Consider the following 26,540-nt stretch of genomic DNA (forward strand, 5'->3'; position numbering starts at 1 on the left):
GCTGGATTTTGTCAGTTCTGTACATGTACCTTTACTGCTCCCCAGATAGGGGCCCTTGCCCTTTCAGTTGCAGTGGCATGTTACCTGATGGCATGTTACCCTCGGTTCCAGAAGCAACCATTTGAATCATTTGAGAAGCCAGTGTATAGAGTAAATCTTTTGCAGAGCATTAACCAACAGGATGCTGTCTGTCTCCATGCTCTTGAATTAAGACTGCTATCACGTGTTTTTCATTGAGATACAGAGTGAATTGTCCAACTGCATCAAAGCTTCTTAACACAGGCACAGTACACTGTTACCGTTAAACATTAAAATACTTTCAGTTGTTCTTCATTAAGAGCCACAGGGTTGTCTGAGCATTTCTTGTCCTTCAGCAGATTGTTGAGTGGTTCAGCAATTATCAATTGAATTGCCACTAGCTTGTCAATAAATTAATCAGCAATAGTTTCATCTGACATAGCTGTCAATCTACTTGTTTCTTCACTGTCATTCTCACAAGTCACTTGGGGTCACTGCAGAGTCCATGTCACGTCCATTTTTGATACCTGGGAGTTCAGATGATGTTGCTGTTCCCGGGGTGCTGTAATTCTGAGTTTCAGTCATGGCACTGTACAGGGAGAATAATTGATGTGAGCAGTAATTCCTTGGGCAGAGCTTCAGTAGTAGGTGTTTCCCAGGGTGGAGCACCAACAGTAGTGTCACAAGCAGGACCGCCCACTTGAAGTTGCTGCGGCACTTTTTCATTTTGTTTTTAGTTTGGTTTGAAACGTTATACAATCCATAATGTGGTGTTTTTTCACTCATTAAGTTAATGCAAAGATTTGCTCTTTGGACTTTTCACTGTCTCTATCATGCTGTTTATCACATGTTCGGCATTTCTTTAGATTAGTAGAAGATAACTTGCCTCATTAAATTTCAATCACTCACACATTTTACTAAGCTTGTTTTTAATCATTCCAATCATCCTTTTTACTAAGCTTGCTGACTGAGGATGGTAGCCATAATGGAAATGTTGGTCAATCTATAAAGGCTTACATACTCTTTTATTACCTTCCCAGTAAAATGAGAACCCTTGTCGCTAGACAGTTTCCAAGGGATCCCGAACCTTGGGATGATTTCCTTGAATAAACATTTAGCTACTGTAACTGCACCATTCTTTCTACAAGGAAATACTTCAACTCACCATGAAAAAACATCAATAATGACTGAATCATATTTATATCATTCACATGAAGGTAATACTATGAAATCCATCTGTAAGCGCACAAACAGTCCATCAGAGGGTGCTGTAGTTGATCCTTCCAACTTCACTAGTTTCCCTGGATTTTGTAAAAGGTGTATCATATACAGGTGTCCCCCGCTTTACGAAACCTCACTGTTACGAAAGACCTACATTAGTTACCTGTTTTCGCTAACAGAAGGTGTTTTCACTGTTACGAAAAAAGGCAGCACACGCCCCAAGCAGCCGCTCTCCCCCAGATTCGGAACAGCATTCTCGCTGGCATTGCTTAAACACGTGCCTGTGAGCAGCCATATGCAAGATGAGTTCTAAGGTATCGGAAAAGCCTGAAAGAGTTCGTACGGGTGTTACACTTAGCATAAAACTAGACATAATTAAGTGTTTCGATCATGGTGAACGAAGTAAGGACAAAGTGAGTTTGGCTTGTGGAAGTTGAAGAAGATGATGTTGAAGAGGTTTTGGCATTCCATGACCAAGAACTGATAGATGAAGAGCTGATGCAAATGGAAGAGGAAAGGATAAGAATTGACACCAAATGCAGTAGCAAATGGACCGAAAGTGAAGTCATCCAGGAACTGAAGGTGAAGCAACTGCGTGAGATTTTCGCTGCAATGATAAAGTATTACTTTAATTTTGAAAGGGTGCGTTGGTTTAGGGCATATTTGCAGGATGATTTGAGTGCTTACAAAGAACTGTATGATCTAAAAATGCACGAGGCTAAGCAGTCAAGCAAGCCTTCCACATCAGCCACAGCAAATGACGAACCTCGATCTTCGACACGGAGGCAGGCAGACATAGAAGAAGATGACCTGCCTGCCCTGATGGAAACAGACGACACCCCAGTGTCCCACCACCCCAACCCCGGGGCCGCGGACAGGTACCAATCCACGAATGCAGTGGTAGCCGGGAGACACCCAGCACATCTTTAAGAAAAAAAGCCGAAATAAACAAGCTAATTAATTAGGTGCCACCCGGCACGTAAATGTCAGCCCAGATCAGAGGCGATTGCCAATTGTGTGGCCTCTGATCTGGGCCGACACTTACATGCCGGGCGGCACCTAATTAATTAGCTTGTTTATTTCGTTTTTTTCTTAAAGATGTGCTGAGTGTGTTCCAGCTACCACTGTACCACTGCATTCTTCGTGGATTGGTATCAGGTCGCTGCCCGGAGGGTGGGGGCCACTGCACCACCCCAACCTCTGACGACTCAGCCTAACACACCATCATCAGTGTGCTCGACGTCTTCCTGATTCCTGTAAGTGATAGTACACTGTACATGTATTATTTCTACTTTATATAGGCTGGGTATTTTTAAGTGTTATTTGGTATGATTTGGCAGCTTCATAGCTTAAAAGTTATTGGAGAGAGTGTTTTTGCCGACAGCGCTTGCGCCATTTTTCTGCCGAGAGCACTTGCATGAGATTTTCGCTATGGAGAACAGTGCGGCAATGATTGTGGAAAAGTATTTCTACTTTATATAGGCTGTGTATTCATCATATCATTCCTGCTTTTACTATATGTTACTGTTATTTAGGTTTTATGTGCTATTTGGCATGATTTAGTAGGTTATTTTTGGCTCTGTGAACACTCACAAATTTTTCCCATATAAACTAATGGTAATTGCCTCTTCGCTTTACGACATTCCGGCTTAGGAACCATTTCATAGGAACGCTCTACCTTTGGATGGCGGGGGAAACCTGTATTGTTCACAAACTTGTGATAAACCAGACACATACCAAGTTTGATTTATATCATCTATCAATCCCCTTTTCAGGCTCTGGGAAAAGATTTCCAACTGAGTTAGAATAAGCCATGCAGTAAAGAGAACAATGCCGCTTACCGAGTTGTTGATCTGATGGAAATCTAGAAAAATCTGCTTAGGCTGTCAAGGCACTGTCGCAAAAAATGTTCCAAACTCCTTGATAAGTGAGTGGTGAGTAACTGCCACTTGTACAAAATAGGTTGACTACTACTGAAATAGTTTCACCCACAATGGCTTTCTGCTATACACACGTTAAGTCCCTCAGTAGTGTAGGTAATAGCAGCACACATTTTACACAATAAATCTCTTCCACATATGTTTATAGGAATGTCCAGAGAAAAACAGGAACGCATGATATAAATCCTGGTCTCTTGCGCTAACCTCCACTAGGTCTGATTTTGGGACATTAATAAGCTGTTCTGTTTTGGAAAGGATAGAATGCAATTTGGGCCAAAGACCATTTGCGATAATACTAATTATAAGTCCCATAGTCTGCTCTTTCAGCAGTTCTCAATATTGTTCCATTTTCTGTATATATTCTTTTAAATATTCACCTCTACCTTGTCTCCATAATCTTAGACCAATTAGCCTTTTTAGGAAAGGCAGCATGTAATGCATCATACATACTTTTATTAAAATCTTCATTTGGCACCATTACAGTGTTCCTGAAAGCCCTGAAATTTAACTTCATAAAAATTTGAATTTGGGGGCTAACCATGTCCTCATTAAGGTTTGTGACAACAAACAATAGTTTTAAGTTCTTGAATAGCTTTTCCCAAACCTGTCTTGGGTCGGGCTGTTCTTCTACATGGCCTGTAGTTCTCCTACAGTCCAAGGTCGATGTACACTCCTTGGTTTCCCATCTGTAATTCTTCTACCAATCCCCTCCCTTAATTATTAAACATATACCATGCTGATGTCCCCATATTTGGGACAGGCAGGACTCTCCTTGTCCCATTATTACCAACTTCTAATCTCCCTTCCTCACCCTACTTACCGATTTTCTTTTTCTTTTGTTCACTAGAGTGTTTTATAGGGATTAAACTTGTGAGCTCAGATTCCACAAATCCCACTCTTACTTAAACTATTTACTGGTACCAGTATATCCCTGACGCCAGATTTTAGGTGTCCCTGACACTCTTACTGTTTAAATCTAATCATTGATACCCATACATTTCTGGTCACTGTGCCGTAAGCGTCGGAATCACGGTGAGAGAAACTGATCCACTCAACAGATAGTAGCACCTATGTGTCCGAGCTTTCAGTCATTCCAAATGACCTCACGTGACTGCCTGTCTTTTGTGCAACAATGAAAAAATCTATCAAAGTACTAAATGAATTTAATGTTTGCATTAATCCCATGTTTAAAGAAATAACTCCTTTCCAGGGACATAAAGAAAGTAAACTAAGAGAAAGTGCAAGTTAGACTTCCAGATAAATATTTGGACCCAAGTTATACAGCTGACCTAACTTTCATTACTCTCAGGCTAGGATCGGGAAAAACAAATATAATCCATTGAAAAAAGTTACTTCTCAGAGGGGAACAATATTTTCCTTACTTACCCACAAGGCTGATGAAGTAACAAGTGACTCAAAATATAAATTGCAGGGACATTCTACTCTCTTCTCCAAAAAAATTGTCTGTAGGGTTCTATACCTCCAAAAAAATTCTCTGTAGGGTTGATTTTCATTGGTTCACAATGCGAGGGAAATCAGCCAACTCTGAAGTTGTTTTAAGCATGCCCACAGTAGAAGGCATTTTCATCTATTTTCAATCATGTCACATTATCACTCAGCTTGGATTAAAAGCTTAGATACAGTCTTCACTGACTGAAGAAATCCCTGTACAATCAATGGATATCTCAAACATTTTCTTAAATAACAAACTCTACAAAGACTAAGACTGGCCCTGTAAGAGACAAGGCAGGATGTCATTTTCATAGTTAACAGCTATGCCCAGAACTTTCACATAACTACTGATGTAACTACCCTAATAGGAGAAGGCAAACCAGGGAATTGATATTTCAATATAAATTAGGTGCAGCTGCTTGAAATTTTAAAAAAGTACTGGAAATGATGCTCAAAGTGATTCTGATGAACACTTCTGATGAAAAATCTAAAATACCAGTTCACTCTCTATCTACACATACTGCCTCACCTATTGAGTTTTTCCCAGCATCTTTCATCTTGACTTGATATTTCAACACTATAGCACATCAAATACAATGCACCACATTGTAAACATAATTCACTAACTGCTCACATATATAACCTCTGCTTTTCTGAAATCAGGGTGTAAATTCTAAAACAAACAGTACTGAGAAAGTACATATGTTAGGAAGGCTTGAGGGGTGGGGATAGCAGGGAGGCAAGGCAGAGATTTTTTTCTCAAAATTCTCCAGGCAATAGATGAATTTTCAACACTTAATAATATATAAATCCCTAAGTTTGTATCAAGACATATTATCATCTTATTGAGGTAATAATTTCCCCTTTGTCTTCAAATTAAATCCAAAACAAAGTTCTGCATTTAAAATCATATTAAGTGGGTATTCATTCAACTCCTACAGGGTTTAAATTTGGAGCTAGAATGTCAATTAAAATCAACAAAATTTAGCAATCAACTTTGAATGGAAACATCAAGCCAGTGCCAGAGATTCATGGAAAGAAGGCACATTTGAGCAGATACTACCAAGTTCCACTCTGAAATCATGGACTGAAGATTACAAATGAGGAGTGCAACCGGCAAATGGAGAGTATATTTTTGACATGGACAGTATAGTGGAAATACCACCATTCTTCAACTCAAGAGCCAACATTGTTAAAGAATGAACTAGACATTCCTTGATGTCTAAGAACTGTATGAATGGGTGCCTTCAAATGGATTTCTCAAACCAAAACTTGTGTGATAAATCACTCATCAATTAGCAACAATATTTATATGCACAATATAAAACCTACAACAAATATTTACTGGTATCTACAAACCCAGCATATTTCTGCATTGAAACTATTCCACCTGCTGTGTAGATTATTAATGTATCTATACAACAGTCTAATGAAACAACGTATAACTGAGGCAGTGCATTACTAGGAGTCAGGCAGACAAGGGGAAAAAAAATAAGTGGCTTGATATACATGGAAAATACAAAAAGCAATCCAAGCACAATGCATGTCCAGAAAGATTGAAAATTTCATTAGGAGAATGCACTTAAAGAAACAAATCTTACATGCCAGAAAAAGTTTGAACCAAAGATAACAGACAACACAAAGACAAGAGGTAAAAGGCAGACATAAAATTATGTCAAGTATGGTATAATCATAATAAAAAACAAAAATACCTTATATCATATACTGGAGGGCGAAGATCATGTGGTCCATGCGCAAATGCACAATGAAGTCCATTCTTCACACAATGCCCACGAGCATCTGTTTCATGGATACATGTACCAGTCTTATAATAACGTAGATGATACTTTCTTTCTGTGTCCCCAGTTGTTCGATGGAGATATGGACAGCTTTAAGAGAACAGAAAATATTTTTGCATCACTAGCTGCAGTTCACCCAAATACTTATTAATCAGTACAGACCTAAAAACATGCAACAAAGTTTACTTGACATAATGTTTTATGCACATTTTCCCACCATTCTTAGAAAATACTACAGCTTTAAGATAGCTCTGCTGTGGGCGAGGGACAACTTACTCACAGTTAACAAAACAAGAAATACAACGAAATACCTTATTAATCACACTTTTTATGCAAAAAATGATGGTTAACGATCACCACAAACAAAGAGGTGAGTGAAAGAGAGAGGCTGAATTAAGAGTTGAAGGATGCGGGTGTAAGGCAAAGTTAGGGCAAGGTCGAGGCATAGTCGAGGAGAAGTCAGGGCGAGCAGAGCAAAGGAGAGGCAGATTCGTGGCTTGTCCACCTAAACCAAGAGTGAGGTTTGATCGATCCAAGTGCTGGGCTGATTTGGAAACATTGGTTATAGGTCAAAATGTGGCTGTAGAGTATAGGCCCAGAGTGTAACAATGCAACAGGGCCTGGGTCTTAGAACAAGGAATGGGCGATTTAAACACTAGGCCAGATTAATTGAAAGGGCAAGGTTTCTGAACCAGAGACGAGAGTCAGGCCAGTTCCGTTCACTGCTTCACGATGTTTACTCTGCTCTTTGCTGAGGTTGTGGGCCTGCTCCAGGCTTCATGTCGGAGGACTCACTTTCATTCTAAATGCAATTTGCTTACTTTTATTGTTTGCACAATGTTTTATCCCTCTCTCTGCACAATGGGTGTTTGTCTTTTTGTTTTAAAATGGGTTCTTTCTGGTTTCTTGTTTTGTGGCTGCCTGTAAAGAGACACATCAAGGTTGTATACATACTTCGATAATAAATGCAGTTTGAACTGATAGAAACTCAGATTTCTAACTCCACTGATTAAGCCAAGTTCTTTTGTGCTCGTCTGTGAAGATAACTCAACTCATGATGTCAACTGTCTGCCTGTAACTCAACTGGTGGAAGTTGAAGATCATTAACTTCTCATGATCTTCAGGTGCCCATACTACTAGATGCCATGCATCAAGAGGGTCAGGTCAAGGCAAACTGCTATGACCACTTGGGTAAGTGATTGAAGAAAAAAAAAGAAACGTAACTTGCAGCAGTAAGTATTATATCGGTTAATGGATCACAAGTTAAAATAATTTCTATTCAAGTTAGAACGATTGCTATTATTGATACAAAATGGAGGAATAAGCACAATACACAACTTTAACTCTTGTGGTAGTTCTTGGGATTTGGATCAGATTGAACTGAAGGTGAAGGTACAAGTTTAGAAATATTAATATCCTTGGAAATAATCAATAAGGTTTTATAAGGATCAACTCAAACTACTTTTAGTTTGAGTTGATGACCTTGGAATGACAAAATTAAAATACAATATTCAATGCATTAGTACATTTCCGTTCAGTCAATCGTTTTAACTTATAATATTTTGTTCGGTGTCCTATTCACAGCCGATATTTTGTGGACAAAAGTGACAGAGGCTGGGAGCCCTGTGTTACTCTGTCCTGGTGTACAGTCCACAATGCAAAATGTCAACAATCCTTTTGCTCCAAAGATGCTGGTTGACTCAGAATTCCTTTTTTTTTTGGGCCTGCATTACGTATTTGTGCCAACAATAAAATTCATCTTTTGCCATTATTATACTGTAATATTAATACCATCCTCCAAGAGGACCACAACCTTGTCGTGGCTTGGATGCTTGCATGCCTCAATGACTTGGAGAGCTATGCTGGCTGGAGTCAGGATCAGTTTTGGCTCTTGGTAGGGTCACCCATGTCAGACAGGTCAAAATAGAGGCCAGACTAAGAGTTGTCCACCAGTCCTCTTGGTTCAGGGCTAACAACCCTGACTAGTCAAACAAAACTGTTACAGAAACAGCAATGACGAACCCTTCTATATCTAGATATCCAAGGACAGACAGATGGAGGACCTTTATTGCTGCCCAAATGCCAAAGGGTGTAATGGACAATAAGTAAGTAATTGATACCAACACTGGGATTTCTGTGTGTGCAAATTTTTAATCAGAAATCATAAAATTCCTGTCATGTGTTGCTCTATAACTCTATGATTCAACCCTACTTCAAAGGCTGCACAAAGTGTCCACTGCAGTGAAGAGAAATCAATCAGATTGATGAAAAATTCATATACTCGTCCACAATCCCTTATCTGAAATCCTTGGGGCCAGATGCATTTCGGAATTCAGAATTTTTTGGATTTCAGACCTCCCCCACCCCTCCACCCCCAACTCGATACCAAAAAACACGTATGCTCAAGTCTCACACATAAAAGTTGCTGGAGAATGCAGCAGGCCAGGCAGCATCTCTAGGAAGAGGTACAGTCGACGTTTCGGGCCGAGACCCTTCGTCAGGACTAACTGAAAGAAGAGCTAGTAAGAGATTTGAAAGTGGGAGGGGGAGATCCGAAATGATAGGAGAAGACAGGAGGGGGAGAAATGGAAAGTGTCTCGAAGGTATGGAAGGGCCTGGGATAGGGACACCAAATACCTCCTCATGGCGGAGAGGGTTGCCTTCAGAGCTTGACGGGAGAAGCGACGAGAGGCAGAGTCAACAAAATGTAAGAAATTACAGATGGGGAGCAGTGAGAGATGGTTTCACTGAACTCCCTTCAAAGAGAAGATTTAAACTTCTTCAGTGTAGGCATCACCGGAAGAGGCTTCGCAGTAGTGAATTTCAAAACGCAAACACAACGAAATCTGTAGATGCTGGAATTTCAAGCAGCACACATAAAAGTTGCTGGTGAATGCAGCAGGCCAGACAGCATCTCTAGAAAGAGGTACAGTTGACATTTCGGGCCGAGACCCTTCTTCAGGACTAACTGAAAGAAGAGCTAGTAAGAGGTTCACTACTGCGAAGCCTCTTCCGGTAATGCCTACACTGAAGAAGTTTAAATCTTCTCTTCAACGGGAGTTCAGTGAAACCATCTCTCACTGCTCCCCATCTGTAATTTCTTACACTTTATTGACTCTGCCTCTCGTCGCTTCTCCCGTCAAGCTCTGAAGGTGACCCTCTCCGCCATGAGGTACTTGGTGTCCCCATCCCAGGCCCTTCCACACCTTCAGGACATTTTCCATCCCTCCCCCTCCTGTCTTCTCTTATCATTTCGGATCTCCCTCTCCCCCACCCACTTTCAAATCTCTTACTAGCTCTTCTTTCAGTTAGTCCTGACGAAGGGTCTCGGCCCGAAACGTCGACTGCACCTCTTCCTAGAGATGCTGCCTGGCCTGCTACGTTCACCAGCAACTTTTATGTGGCATGCTCAAGTCCCTTATTTAACCTGGCTCAGTGTGGTGGACTTTAGGACCCGGCGGCGCACCAAATCTACGCACACCCTCCCGTATACCTTAAATCATCTCTAGATTACTTATAATACCTAACACAATGTAAATGCAATGTAAATAGTTATACTGTATTGTTTAGGGAATAATGACAAGAAAAAAATTATTTCCAACAAAAACATTCAATAAAACAAAAATATACAGCTTCAAACAAACCGAATCAAACACATGGTAAAGGACTCATTGGAATAAATGTAGAACATCATTGTCACTATAAAACTTCAATAACTTGTCTTTCTGTTTATTTAAATCATATACAGTGGTAGTTCCGACACTATTTTCTTCAGTAAGATTCCGCATAGACACACCACGATCAAGCTTCTGCAATAACTCCATTTTCTGCGTTATTGATAATGATAAATGCTTCCTTCTCTTTTTCTCATTGTTACCCATAGGGGTATCTGCAGTTCTTTTTAACATTTTCACAGTGAAATTAAACACAAAGTCAACAGTGAACACAAAATATCAGTGAACAGCAAATGCACGTGTGACATTAAGGTCCCAAAGTACTTCAGATTTTCTCCCCTTGAACTATACACAAATTGCTGTAGTTTTCCAACAATCCTTAATACATTCCTCCAAATCTTCCCTTAAAACTTCAATACTTTAGAAAATGAGTGACAAGTTAAATGGTGAGATATGATGTACTTTAAACAGCTGAAAAACCAACACTTAATTTAAAATTTAACTTTGAAGTTCCTATTCCATATCTCCCTTCCACTTCAACCAAAGCAGTATGTAGCAGGTTCAAGGAACCAGATTTCCTACTTTATTACAGATTTTAGTTAATTACAAATAAATGTAAAAGGTTAAGTTTTCCAAATATATTTTAAAAATGGCACTGTGCACATTTGTTTAAAGTAGTAGATTTCTGGCATCATTGCTTCTAGAATTTCAACCACAATTCCTAAATCAATTAAAACAAGATAGTGGTCGAAAGATCTGGGATTATTTGTCAAAAAACAGAATTAATGTTGCAAGTCAATTAACCTTTCAGTAGAGCTTTCATATCAATTGCAAAATTATGCAAATATATTGCAAAGTGCATGAAAGTGATTCAGAGGGGATGACTAAATTTTAAACTCCCATGCCAACAGAAGCAAATGTTGTATTTGAAGACAACATTGAAAAATTCCTTTGATTTTAATGCAAATGCTGAAAATGAAAAAAATCACATTCATAATAGTCTATCCATTTTTCTAAGCTATTTTGCAACATCCTACGATTCCCCTCCACCAATTATTCAAGAAACCATTCAACCAAACAGAAACTATTGCCTATAGTTGTCACAGGAAAGCAGCATCTATCATTAGGAATCCCCACCACCTAGGCCTTGCTCGCTTCTCGCTGTGCCATCAGGAATGTGATACAACAGCCTCAGGACTAACATCACCAGCTTCAGCAACAGTTACTACCGTTCAACCATCAAGCACTTGAACCAAAAGAAATAACATCACTCAATTTGATAATAAATTACTTTGAATTTTGATGTATCCTATAGTGGGGGAGATTGGGACCAGACAGCACAGCCTCAAAATAGAGGGATGCCCCTTTAGAACAGAGATGAGGAGGAATTTCTTTAGCCGGAGGACAGGGGATCTGTGGAATTCACTGTCAGGAGAATGGGGTTAAGAGGTATAATAAATCAGCCACAATGGAATGGCAGAGCAGACTCAAAGGGCCAAATGGTCTAATTCTGCTCGTGGTCAAATAAGGCTTTTTGGGATTAATGACAATATTGAAGTCAAAAATATTTCAGACATTGCTTCTAAAATTTCAAAACAACATTTCAAAGTACTTTACAGCAAATGAAATGTGTGATAATGATAAAATATTAATGGGGATATGCCTACATAGGGAATTTTGGTTATAGCAGTAGAACAGTGAACTTCACTTATTGTATTAAGTAACCTTATTTTAGAGCCCAGTTAACTAACCTGACTGTAAAATATCAAGTCTGATTTTTTCTTTTTCAATATTTTTATTGATATTATATAAATTGCATGAATACAAACACAAAATTCATAAGGATACAAATAATACAAATTACATTACGTTTAACAGTAATATGATCACAGTATCCCATATTCCAAATCAATCATGTATTAAAAAAATTGAATTATGAAATGAAATAAATAAAATAATTGTATTTTATTTTTAAAAAAAATCTACCCCCACTACCAAAATGAGCTGGTTGGTTAAAAAAAAAGAAAAAAGAAAAATACCTTACCATATGATATTATAATAATAATGGCTCAGATCCATACTTCAATAACAGTTCAAAGATTGTGAAAATAATTCAGAAAGGGTCCCCATAACATTAGAAAATCATGTTTAGAATCAGAAATCGAACAACGAATCTTCTCTAGATCAAGGCACAACATAATGTCAGATAGCCATTGAACATGAGTGGGCAAGGCGGCCTCCTTCCACATGAGCAAGATTGCCCTCCCGGCCATAAGAGACATAAAGGCCAATTCCCACAAATTAGATGGCTTCAGTTTTGTAGCACTATCCTCACTCAACAATACCAAACAAGGCAGTTAAAGGACTGGGCTTAAAGCTGACATTGAAAAGTGCAGAAAAAGTTTGAAATACATCTTTCCAGAATTTTTCAAGGCTTGACATGTCCAAAACATATGAATTAGTGTGGCCACTCCATTAGCACATCTATCACAGTAAGGGGAAATATCTGCGTAGAAACGGGAAAGCTTGTCTTTAGACATATGAACTCTATGTACCACTTAGAATCGTAATAAAGAATGACGAGCACATAATGATGAAGAATTAATCAATTTTAAAATAATCTTCCAGCTCTCTTCAGATATGAAAATCTGTAAATCCTTTTCCCAATCTCCTTTAATTTTATCTAAAGAGGCCTTTTCCAGTCCCAACAGTCGACCATAAATGTAAGATATTGAACCGTTATCAAAGGGTTTCAGGTTAAAAATTGTATCTATTATATTCTTATCTTTTGTAGGAATTGTAAATAATTGAGGTCTTAAAAAATCTCTAATCTGTAGATATCGCAAAAAGTGAGTGTTGGAAAGGTTAAATTTCGTTGAAAGGTACACAAAAGAAGAGATTCCCTCCATCAAACAAATCCTGAAATCGTTTAATACCTAATCTATCCCATTCTATAAAAGATAAGTCAATTAAAGATGGTTTAAAAAAAACAATTAGAAAATATGGGACTTGAGAGGGAGAATCTCAATAAATCAAAATGTTTTCTAAACTGTAACCAAATCCTCAATGTATGTTTAACCACCACATTGTCAATTAGTTTATTTAAAGACAAAGGAAGCGAGGATCCAAGTAAAGAATTAATGGAAAATTTTATAATGGAGTTGACTTCCAAAGAAACCCATGTAGGGCAATTCTCATGGTTAATGTAATATATCCAGAACGTAACATTACGTATATTAACTACCCAATAATATAACCTAAAATTGGGTAAGGCAAATCCTCCATTCGCTTTGGTTTTTTGAAGGTGAACTTTATTTATACGAGGTTTTTTATTCTTCCATACATAGAAAGAAAGAACTGAATCCAAAGAGTCAAAAAAAGATTCAGGAATAAAAACAGGCACAGTTTGAAAATGGTATATAAATTTAGGTAAGATATTCATTTTAATAGAATTGATTCCGCCAGATTTTTTTAAAAAAGAGACAGACAAATAAGGTGGGATGGATGGAGAGAGGGATCAGTGTGAGGGTGTGGAAGGCTACCGTAGATAAGCAGAAATGACGAGGTTATAATCAGATCAGTGCTCATCTAATTGAACGAAAAGCAGGAACCAGTTACACAATAACGTATTCTTAGGTCTATTTTACTTTTGATTTTTCAGACAAATGCTTCGGCATTTCTGGATAGCTGTGCTGGTCTTGAAAGCCAGATTGGTCTTTTCATCAAACTTCTACAAAATTTCAATACAAATCCTGGTTCAAAGCAGTTTCATTTTCCTGTTGTAGCAAATACCACATCCATTTCCTCCAGAGTATAGAGAAGTATTCCACAGATTGCAATGGTGTTCCCTTATCTCCTCCATTCATCATTTCTTGTTCATCAACATTCCTGACATTAAACAAACTTTGGGATTCTAGAAGGCAAGTCACTGATCCATGCCACCACTTTTTGTAATATTTTCATAGAACAGCAAGTCTCTACTATAAACCAATAAAACATGGGAAAAAGCTGCAGAAAGTTGTGAGTTCCGTCAGTTCCATCATGGACACTAGCAGCCCCAACATCAAGGATACTTTCAAAAGGCAATACCTCAAAAAGGTGGCATCCATCATTATAGACCCACATCACACAGACATTTCCTCTTCCCACTGCTACCATCAAGGTGGTGGTATAGGAGCCTGAAGACACATGCTCAACTTTCTAAGAAAAGCCACCATCTTCCCCTACGCCATGAGATTTCTGAATAGACAATGAACCCACATATACTACCTTACTATTTTACTTTTCTTTTCTTGCTCTTTGCACTACTTAATTTATATATATTTCTTATTTTAATTTATAGTTTATTAATTACTGTGAATTGCAAAATACTGTAGCTGTACAAAATTACACAATCTTTAAGTAATATTTGCTGAAGTCAGGGATACTGAGAAGTCACCAAACACCCCTCTCAGTTCTTAGAAACCTGAAAGTGCAAGTGAAATGACCTAACCAGCCTCTCTGGCTAAGCAGTACTGTACTCTCGTGAATGGAAACTTCCCATACCAAGGAACAAATTTTGAATTAAATGAGATCCGGTATATCATGAGTGGAATACTAGAGTAAAGAGCTGTTGACTGGCTATTGACCCGGGGTGACCATCACTTCAAACACTTAATGGAGGGTCATGGTAGCACAACAGTAAGTGCAACACTATTACAACTCGGGGCATCAGAGTTTGGAATTCAATTCTGGCGCCATCCGGAGGGAGCTTGTATGTTCTCCCCGTGTCCTTCCTTCAGGTGCTTTCCTCCCACTATCCAAAGACATACTAGTTAGTAGGTTAATTGGTCATTGTAACTTGTCCTATGAACAGGCTAGAGTGTAAGTATGATGCCGGGCAGCACAGCTTGCTGGGCCAGAATGGCATGTTCTGTGCTGTACCTCTAAATAAAAAGTCAGGAGATATGGCTAGAAAGATTCTACAAAACTAATGAATAATGTTAGGCAAGATAATTTTTAACCAGTCATTATTCATAAACATGAGAAATTCTGCAGATGCTGGAAATCTAAAGCAACACACACACAAAGTGCTGGAAGAGCTCAGTAGGTCATACAGCATGGAAATGAATAAACAGTTGATGTTTCGGGCTGAGACCTCGTTGTTTTATAGAATCTTTCCAGCTATGTACATTAAAAGGATATTTTAACAAAAATGTAAGAAAAATAGTGAAGTTCTCTGTTCTTTTTGATGTTATAGAACCATTCTCAAGCCACTTGTAACAAACAGAGGAAAGATAATAAAGTGCCTTTTCATCTCAGGAAGTTTTTCAACTTAAGTACAATGGAGATAAAATCAAATGAAAACACTACCTAACTTATTTTTGGAAATTTTATTCCATCTTCATCAAAGAGGGAGCTAGGTCTTTCGTAACCAAACAACCAAAGCACAATATGCTGCTAACAGCCAGGTCCTGGGAGATGAGGGTCGACATGGGAAGGAGGTTGCAGTTCCCGGATGTGGTGCACACAACCCAACATTATACTGTGGTCAACCGAAGACAAGAAAATAATTCTGGTTGAGCTGACTGTGCCGTGGGAGGAGGGATGGGAAGAGGCCCACGAGAGAAAGGCCTTGAAGTACCAGCCCTTAGTGCAGGAGCGTAAAGACAAGGGATGGCAGGCATGGTTGTTCCCTGTGGAGATCGGCTGCAGAGGTTTCCCAGCCAAATCAGCATGGCTGTTGTTGTCAGATCTGGGCCTGGACGAAAGGAGCAAAAAAAACAAGCAGCTCGGAGGATGGGGGACGAGGCAGAACAAGCCTCTTGGTGGATTTGGAGTAGGCGAGAGGAGGGAAGCTGGAAGCCAGGAGCAGATGGGCAGTGATTTGGCCACCACTGCCAGCCCACCAACTGGAGAGTGTCGTAGTTAAGGGTCGAAACACTCTGTGAAGGTTGGGAACCACCTGATGATATCTGCTCCCGGCTGAAGGCTATGGTTACCTTATAAGGTAACTGGAGAATGCACCCTAACAGGTGTATGTAACAAGGGCTCTCTATAAATAGCTTATCTAAACTAATTATTCGCTCAGAAATCCAATGCAAAATCAACAGCAATGAGTTTACTTAACAATAAGATCAGATAAGCCATGATTTCATTTAACAAGATGAGCAGGCTCAATGAGATTTATAGCTAATTCCTGTTTCCTACTTTTTTTTGTTACATCCATAAATTTGTGTCTTCTGAGGAAAAAACTGCATTCTGTTATATATTCCCTACGAGAAAAGAAAACCAGTACTTTAGAAAAATAGTACAACAGAAATTCTACTGGATAAAATGTTATTTAGAATATTTAGCACAGAAATATTTTTCAATATTTTTCATCCTTCCTTATCCAACTCTTAACATTATCCGGCATTGCCTTTCTTGTTCATTTCGCTTTTTCTTAAATTTATCAATGCTATTTCCCTAACAATATCCACCATTAACTTCCTCTCAATAGCTGCCCTCAAATAAAATTAACAACAAATCTAACCCAATGAAGGCCAATCTGAATCTGATCTAGCTAGAAGACAATTGTTTTTGACACCTAACCAACACCCACAAATTATATCCTGGCCTGGATATGCAGAGCAAGGCACACCTCACTCTCTCATTAACATGTGATAGTGAATTTACAAAGTCCTCAGCGTGAGCATATTTATTAGTAGAGAGTCAGCCCACCCCATTCTGACTCAAATCCAAGTGCAATTTTGTTTTGTAAATTAGACTATCTGAAACCAATGCACAAAACTTGGTCATAGCAACTTTCCCATTCTCACCACTCTGGAAAAGTCATTATCTTCTCCCACCACCCACCCCACCCCCAAAAAAAACCTACTTGTCTTTTTTGGTAAGTTGTATGGAATGCTACTTATTCTCCTTTTCCATGAAAATAGGACCTTTCATAACTCTAAGTATTTCCATACTGTCACCTTTTAAACAGAAAAGGGCACTGGTCGGCTCCCCTCTCCAGTGCCTACATAGCCCTTTTACAACCTATTGATCAGAATTTCCATTTTCTCCAACTACAAGTTCTCTATATATGAAAGAGCTCTCATCTTGGCTATTCCTTTTCCCACATTTCTCTTTTCTTGCAGAACAACATTCTTGTCCTCAACATTATTCCCACCAGCCTCCATATTCACATTATTATCAACTTTCAACAATACTAACACAGCAGCAACACAACATCTTTTCATCTCTTAGCATTTTGAATGGCTGTCCCCTCCAGAATATTCAAACTTTCCAACTTTATCAATGTCACTCTCATTCTTACATCTCTAGCAATGCTTGGCCTTCTTTTTACTATCTTCCCACTGACCAGTGCACCTGATGTATGACTAAATTCAGTGAGTTCACCGCACTGTGGCGTTCCACAAGGATTAATGCTAGGACTTCCGTTTTCAAAATATTTATTAATTATTTGGATGAAAATAGTGTATCTGATTAGTAGTTCTGAAGATGACAAAAAAAATCAGTGGAGTTGCAGAAGGCTGTCAAAGAATATAGGAGGATTTAAATCAGTTGAAAATTGGGCAGAGAAATACAGTCTAAAAGATATGAGGTGATGGCCCAATGCAAAGGGAAAGTATATAAACAGCAGAACCCTTGGAAGCATTAATGTACAGAAAGATCTTGTAGTGTGAAGCCATGACTTCCTGAAACTGACAACACAAATGACTAGAATGCTAAAGGCAGCATAAAGCATACCTGCCTTCATCATTTGGGGTGTCAGCTATAAGTAGTCAAGTTTCTCGCAGCTGTATAAAACTTTGGTTAGGGCACATGGAGTACTGAGTGCAGTTCTGGTCACCACACCACAGAAAGGAACCAAAGTTTTGGAGAGGACGCAGAAGAGGTTCACTAGAGTGTCACCTGGATTGGAGTGTACAAGTTAAAAGGAGAGTTTGAACATGCTTACAATGTTTTCACGAGAGTGTTGGAAGCTGAGGGGTGACCTAACAAAAGTATAGGAAATTACTAGATAGTGAGAGCCTTTCTCCCCGGGGTAGAAACGTCTAATATTAATGGGTCTATGTGCTGCAATGGAGGGTGTAGAAGCAGGTATGATAACAACATTTAAGAGGCATTTAGACTAACATGATCAGGCAGGAAATAAAGAGATGACAATCATGCCTGGCTAGATGGGATTAGTTAGATTAGTGTCATTGTCAACACAGACAGAGGGCTGAATGGCCTGTTCCTGGGTAGTAACTTTCTATGTTCACAATGTATTCTTCTGTAACTAGGGAAACTAAATGACAACTGGAGAAAAAAGACACACACACTTTCAAATGGCGTGCCTGGGTTTTCTGTCTTGTCTTCTGACTTATCTATCTATATACTACTAAAACTCTCAGGCTCTGACTGTCTGTTTGTGACCTCCAACTAGCGCAAACGGTGCATTACATCGGCACTTATTTTTGGCTAAATCGAATTAAAATGCGCTAACTTACAGAATGCAGGCAAAGTTCAGGGTTATATGTTCGTATAAACTTGCTCATTCGCCAAAAATCAACAGGCTTGCTTTGACCCGAGACCCCATTGGCCATCATGGAAATCAGGACATGACAGCCCGATGCGTGCGCATGGCCAGCCTCAGCAGCGACACCTACCGGAGCAAAAGGGCAGGGCAGCTCTATTTCGAGGGGTCACATTCTACTAATCACCATCAGCATGTGCAGGATTGGGACAGATCTAACTGCCACCCATCAATAAGAGATAATTAAATCTTATCGTAATGACGTACTCCGAGACACCCATAAAACCCTTTGCTGCAGTCAAAGGAGAGTGGTGACTATATCACATCCATTTAGGACAGCGCCAACCACATCACCAAGAATAATCAGCATCCTTTGGTGTTACTGCTTCGTATCTTCTATCCAGCATTAGGGTAAAAAAAAAATGGTCAACCTAATTATGCTGCGTGGAAAGAGAAGGGGGACATTATGGTCAAGAGATGACGCCAAACGTTGTCGGGAAGCGGTAAGGAGAGGGAGAGAACAAGAATCGAATGAGGCCAGGGCCGCACAACTCCAGGATCAAAGAGTCAGGACAAAAAAAAGAAATGAGAAAAGAAGAAACAGAGGAGGAGAGGCATGCGTGTCTCCAGGATCAGAGACAAACAACAAACAGCAGACGAGATGAAGAGATGGGGGATGAAAGGGCTGCACGTCTCCAGAATGACAACAAGAGGCACAAGGGTGGCAGAGCAACACTCATAACACACTGGAGGAACTCAGCAGGTCGAGCAGCATCCACGGAAATGATCAGTCAACGTTTCGGGTCGGAACCCTTCGTCAGGACTGAAGAGGGAGGAGGCAGAGGCCCTATAAAGAAGGTGGGGGGAGGGTGGGCAGGAGAAGGCTGGTAGGTTCCAGGTGAAAAACCAGTAAGGGGAAAGATAAAGGGGTGGGGGAGGGGAAGCAGGGAGGTGATAGGCAGGAAAGGTGAAGGAATAGGGGAAAGCACAATGGGTAGTAGGAGGAGGCAGAACCATGAGGGAGGTAATAGGGCAGCTGGGGGAGGGGGCAGAGTGAAACAGGGATGGGGGAAGGGAGGGGGAGGGAATTACCGGAAGTTGGAGAATTCAATGTTCATGCCCAGGGGCTGGAGACTACCCAGAAGGTATACGAGGTGTTGCTCCTCCAACCTGAGTTTAGCCTCATCCTGGCAGTAGAGTAGGCCATGTATGGACATCCGAATGGGAATGTGAAGTGGAGTTGAAGTAAGTGGCAACCGGGAGATCCTGTCCATTGTGGCGGACGGAGCAGAGGTGCTCGACAAAGCAGTTCCCCCAATCTGCGTCGGGTTTCACTGATATAGAGGAGGCTGCACCAGGATTATCAGATGCAATAGATGACCCCAACAGACTCACAAGTGTTGCCTCACCTGGAAGGACTGATTGGGGCCCTGAATGGTGGCAAGAGAGGAGGTGTAGGGACAGGTGTAACACTTATGTTTACAGGGATAAGTGCCAGGTGGGAGATCCGTGGGGAGGGACGTGAGGACCAGGGAGTCGCGGAGGGACTGATCCCTGCAGAAAGCGGAGAGCGGTGGAGAGGGAAAGATGTGCTTAGTGGTGGGGTCCTGTTGAAGGTGGCGGAAGTTGCGGAGGATAATGTGCTGGATCCGGAGACTGGTGGGGTGGTAGGTGAGGACAGTAGGAACTCTGTCCCTGTTGTGGTAACAGGATGATGGGTGGAGGAGATGTGGGTGAGGGCATCATTGATGACAGCAGAAGGGAAACCATGATCCTTAAAGAAAGAGGACACTTGAGATGCCCTGGATGGCAGATAAGCCAGAAATGATGTCATCAAAAGTGTCCTTCATTAAACGAGGAGGAGCTCTATTTGCTTTGCTACACGTCATTCTTCTTTAATAAACTGAGGTTTACTACTTCAGTTTCCAAAGCAAAACGATACCAATAGCATTCAGGAAAACTTATTGTTCATTCTGGTCACATCAGATTGCACTACCCTTGTCTCAAAGGGTGCCCCAATGGGTCATTCCGTTATCTAGTTGCTCCTACAATACTCCAATGAAGCTCAACTGAACGAGAAACATCACACCTTCTGACCTAGATACAATGCAGTCTTCCAAACTTAATGAAAAGTCCAAAATATCAAATAAATCTGTACTTCTGGCATTTTTATTTCAGAATTACTCCATTCATGGGTCTTAGTCCTCTGATAATTTCAGAGAACTAAACTGTTTCTCCAAACCACAACTCATCCAGAATGACTTTTTCATCCCTTAGCACTTCTATTAATATTAGCATCCCCATGATTCTCTCTAACACTAATCAAAATTCCAAGAAAATTATGAGTATGATAGTCAGAAAAGCAGACAGAAATTTTTAAATTTCCACATATCGACTGGGACTAGATGGGATAGAATTTGTTAAGTGTATTCGGAAAGTTTCCTTAATCAGAACATTAAAAGTCCCAATGAGAGAATATGCAATACTTGATCTCCATTTAGGGAATGAGACAGGGCAGGTGACAGAAGTTTGTGTAGGGGAACACTTTGCATCTAGGTGATCATTATGCCATTAGTTTCAAGATAAATATGGAAAATACAGGTCTGGTTCTCAGGTTGAGATTCTAAATTGGAGATAGACCAATTTAGGTGGCATCAGAAAGGATCTAGCAAGTGTGGATTGGGACAGGCTATCTTCTGGCAAAGGTGTACTTGGTAAGTGGGAGGCCTTCAAAAGTGAAATATTGAGAGTACAAAGATTGTATGTACCTGTCAGAACAAATGTTAAAGATGGTAAGTGTAGAAAACCTTGGTTTTCAAGAGATATTGAGGCCCAGGTTAAGAAAAAAAAGCAGGTATAGGCAGGTAGTAACAAATGAGGTGCTTGTGGAGTATTAAAAATGAAAGAATGCAAGGAGGACTGAAAGAAGGCATGAGGTTGCTCTAGCAGACAAGGTAACGGAGAATCTACAGATATGTTAATAGCAAAAGGATTGCAAGGGACAAAAATCAGCCCTCTGGCAGATCAGAATGATGATCTATGCGTGGAGCCAAAAGAAATGGGGAAAGATCTTAAATGGATTTTTTGCATCTGTATTTACTCGCGAGATAGACAGAGTCTATAGAAGTGAGGCAAAGCAGCAACAGGGTCATGGACCCTATACAGATTAGAGGAGGAGTTGGAGGTGGTTACTGTCTTGAGGAAAATCAGTTTGGACAAATCCCCAGACGCCTGACAAGGTGTTCTCTCTGACCCTGTGGGAGGCAAGTGCTGAAACTGCAGGGACCCAGCAGTGATATTTAAATCATTGTTAGCAAAAGGCGAAGTACTGGGAGGATTGGAGGATAGCTAATGTCGTTCCACTGTTTAGGAAAGGCTAAGAATAAACCAGGAAATTATAGGCTGATAAGCCTAACATCACTAGTGAGAAAGTTACTGGAAGGTATTCTAGGAGACTGGATATTTATTTGGATAGACAGGGACTGGATAGGGATAATCAGCATGGCTTTGTGCATGGGAGGTTGCGTCTAGCCAATCTTAGAGTTTTAAGATGTTACCAGGAAAGTTGAGGAAGGCAAGGCAGTGGATGTTGTCTACATGGAAGGTTGGTCAAGAAAGTTCAGTCACTTGGCATTCAAGATGAGGTAGTAAATTGGATTAGACATAGGCTTTGCAGGAGAAGCCAGCGAGTGGTAGTAGATGGATACCTCTTTGACTGGAGGCCTGTGGTTAGTGGAGTGATGCAGGGATCGGTGCTAGGTCCGTTGCTGTTTGGCATCTATATAAACGATCTGGATGATAATGTGGTTAACTGGATCAGCAAATTTGCGGATGATGCCAAGATTGCGGGTGTAGTGGACAACGAGGAAGACTATCAAAGGCTCTGAACAAGCTAGAAAAATGGGTTGAAGAATGGCAGAAGGAAGTTAATGCAGACAAATGCAAGGTGTTGTATTATGGTACAACCAATCAGGCTGGGTCTTGCACAACGAGAGGTGGGGGCACTGAGGGGTATGGCAGAACAAAGGGATCTGGGAATTCATTCAAAGTGGCATTACAGGTAGGTAGGGTCGTAAAGAAAGCTTTTGGCATACTGGCCTTCATAGACCAAAGTACTGAGTACTGGAGTTGGGATGTTATGTAGAAGTTGCAGAAGACTATGGCAAGGACAAATTTGGAATATTGTGTGCAGTTTTGGTTGTCTACCTACAGGAAAGATAATAAATAAGATTGAATGAGTACAGAGAAAATTCACAAAGATGTTGATGGCATTGGAGGGCCCAAGATACAAGGAAAGATTGAATAAATTAGAAATTTATTCCCTAGAAGGTAGAAGATAGAGGGAAGATTTGATTAGAACTATACAATATTATGAGGGGTAAATACAAGCAGGCTATTCTGCTGATGTTGGGTGGGACTTCAACTAGAGGTCATGGATGAAGGGTGAAAGGTAAAATGTTTAAAGAGAACATGAGAGGAAACTTCTTCACTGAGAGGGTGGTGAGAGTGTGGAACAAGCTGCCAGTGCAAGTAGTAGATGCGATTTTGATTTCAATATCCAAGATAAGTTTGGATAAGTACATGAATGGGAGGGCTTTGGAGGGCTATGGTCTGGGTGCAGGTCAATGGGATTAGGCAGTTTACATGGTTCAGCACAGATTAGATGGTCTGAAGGACCAGTTTCTGTTCTGCAGTCCTCCATGACTAAAATGAATAGACCAACTGTGGCTGTTCAATGGGCATTCTACTTACCTTTCTGTACATATTTTATCAATATTAAATGATCAAAATTGTTTTAAATGCAAAACCCATTTTTTCCCCAAAATTGTTTTTGCTCCATGGTTTAAAGTACATATGTCACCACATACTACCCTCAGATTCACTTTCTTGTGGACATTCACAGTAGATACAAAGAAACAGAATAGAATCAATGGAAAACTACACACAAAGACAAGCAGCCAATGTGCAAAAGATAAACAGTGAATACCAAAACAAAAACAATGAAAATATAAATTGTAGAGTCCTTGAAAGTGAGTCCTTAGGTTGTGGAATCAGTTCACTGCTGAGGTGAATGAAGATATCCACAATGGTTCAGGAACCTCATGGTTGAAGGGTAATAACTGCTCCTGAGTCTGATGGTTTGGAACCCAAGGCTCCCATCCCTACTTCCTGGTGTACAGTGTTGTCAGAGTTTGGACATGCAACCTCTGCTTCAATTAATGAACTCAGGATCATGGAGTAGTACCAGCTGAGAATAACAGCTTGTATTTGTATGATAACAATAGGTTACCAAGTTAAGAGCTGACACAAAGAGCCTGGAAAGATATACAATTGCGAGAAGAAGTTTGTGAACCCTTTGCAATTATCTGGTTTTCTGTATTAATTACTCATAAATATGGTCTGATCTTCACCTAAGTCCCAAAAATAGACAAACATAATCTGCCTAAACTAATGACACACAAACAATTATACTTCTCGTCAATACTGAGTACACCATTTAAACAAGCACAGTCTAGGTTCAATCAAGTACGTGAACCTCTGTGATAATGCCTTCTACTAAAGCTATTTGGAGTCAGGTGTTCCAATCAATGAGGTTAGACTGGAGGTGTGGGTTGTGGAGGAGTCCTGTCCTATATAAGAAGAGACATACAAGGTCAGGTTACTGACAGAGAGCCTGCTCTTCAAGAAAGATCTGTTTATGTGCACCATGCCTCAATGAAAACAACTTTCAGAGGACCTGAGAGGTAGAATTAATTGTAGAGATACATGAAGCTGGAAAAGACAACAAAAGCATTTCTAAAGACATGAGTGTTCATCAGTCCACAGTAAGAGAAAATGTCTACAAATGGAGGAAACTCAGTACTGTTTCTACTCTCCCAAGGAGTGGGCATCCTGCAAAGATCACACTAAGAGCACAACGTACAATACTGAAGGAGGCTAGAAAGAACTCAAGGGTAACAGCAAAAGATTTGCAGAAATCTTTAGAACTTGCTAAAGTTTTTGTTCATGCGTCCACTACAAGAAAAACACTGAACAAGAATGGTGTTCGTGGAAGGACACCACGGTGGAAATCACTGCTCGCCAAAAAACATTGCTGTTTTCAAGTTTGGAAAAGACCATCTGGATGTTCTGCAGCACTTCTGGGACAATGTTCTGTGGACAGATGAGACAAAAGTTGAATTTTTGGCAGAAATGCACACTGCCATGTTTGAAGAAAAAAGGGCACTGCACACCAACACCAAAACCTCATACCAACAGTGAAGCATGGTGGAAGGAGCATTGTGGTTTGGGGCTGCTTTGCTGCCTTAGGGCCTGGACAGCTTGCAATTGTTGAAGGAATAATAAATTCTAAATTGTATCAAGGCATTTTACAGGAGGCTGTCAGGGTAGTGGTCTGTCACCTAAAGCTTAATAGAAATTGGATGATTCAACAAGACAATGATCTGGAACACAAGAGTAAATCAACAACAGAATGGTTTAAAAAGAAGAAAATTTGTGTTTTGGAATGGCCAGGTCAGAGTCCAGCTCTTAACCTAATTGACAAGCTGTGGCATAAGCTGAACAGGGTTGCTCATACAAGGTATCCCAGAAATACTGATGAACTGAAAGAGTTTTGTATGGAGGAATGGTCTAAAATTCCTCCTCGCCCTTGCGCAAGTCTGGTCAGCAGCTACAGGAAACATTTGGTGGAGGTTATTGCTGCTAAAGGAGGTTCTACCAATTATTAAATACACAAAAGTTCACATACTTTTTCTAGCCTGGACTGTGAATGATTAAACATTGTGTTCCATAAAGACATGAAAAGTACAATTGTTTGTGTGTTATAATTTAGACAAGATAGTGCGTGTCTATTATGGTGACTTAGATGAAGATCAGATGACATTTTATGAGTAATTAATGCAGAAAACCAGGTAATTGCAAAGGTTCACAAATTTTTTCTTGCAAATGTAGATTAATTAAAAGTTGGCAAATGGAGCATATAGGGAAAATGTGGAGGGAAGATTTTGGAAGAATGAATGTAAACAGTAAGACTGCAAATTGTTGCTACATAAAGATCTGGGGATCTCAGTAGATTAAACAGAAAAGGTTAGCATACAAATACAAGTGGAATTAGGTAGGTTAATGGAGTATAAAAGTAGGAAAATTTTGGATGCTCACAGGATGCTGGTGAGACCATACCTGGAACACTACATTTAGTTCGATCTACATATTGAAGGAATGACATGCTTTCATTGAAGGCAGTGCAGAGAAGGTTTACTAGATTGTTTCCTGGAACCAAGAGATTGATGTATGGAAAAAAAAGATCGGGCAAGCTGAGATATGCTCATTTAAGTATTATAGAAGAATGAGAAGTGATTTTATTGAAATTTACAAACAGTCTGAAAGGAAATTAACAGAAAGAAAACTACAAGGATGTTTAAGCAGAGGTATCTAGAACTGGAGGACACCATTTCAAAACTAGGAAGAATTTCTTCACCAAGTTTCAAGAATCTTCAGAGTTCTCTACACCAGAGGGCTCTGGAGGCCAAGTTATTGATTATATTCAAGAAATTGACAACCATTTAAACTATACTGGAGTCTATAAGAATGGGAGAGTGCAGAAACTCAAACCAAGATTGGATCTTATTAATTAGATAAGCAAGTTTTCCCCAAGGGTAAACCAATCTACTATTGCTCCTGTTAAATCTTGTTTCCAAGAATTACTAATGTTCTTTTGAACTTTATTCTGCATTCAGTTATTTGTTTGCCTTGTTCTACATCAATTTGCTATGATATGATTTGATCTGTATAAACAGTATTCTAGACAAGTTTTTCACTGCATCTCCATTGATATAACAATAATAATAAACCAATTCTATTTCCAAATAGTTTTACCAATGATTTTAAAAAGTTTCATTCACTACTATCTTGCGACTTCTGAAAACCCAAATTC

General features: G+C 39.8%; 1 protein-coding gene across 3 annotated transcripts in view; it reads right to left on the reverse strand.

Annotated features, from left to right (window-relative positions):
* unkl (unk like zinc finger) overlaps positions 1-26,540 on the reverse strand; it is a 152,846-nt gene that overhangs the window by 90,126 nt on the left and 36,180 nt on the right. For all 3 annotated transcript variants that reach the window (XM_063058762.1, XM_063058761.1, XM_063058763.1), the window contains one exon: positions 6,344-6,520. In XM_063058762.1, the coding sequence (XP_062914832.1) occupies positions 6,344-6,520 (177 nt within the window). The remainder of the gene's footprint in view (positions 1-6,343; positions 6,521-26,540) is intronic.

Source organism: Mobula hypostoma, chromosome 9, assembly GCF_963921235.1.
Source record: "Mobula hypostoma chromosome 9, sMobHyp1.1, whole genome shotgun sequence".
Taxonomy (NCBI): domain Eukaryota; kingdom Metazoa; phylum Chordata; class Chondrichthyes; order Myliobatiformes; family Myliobatidae; genus Mobula; species Mobula hypostoma.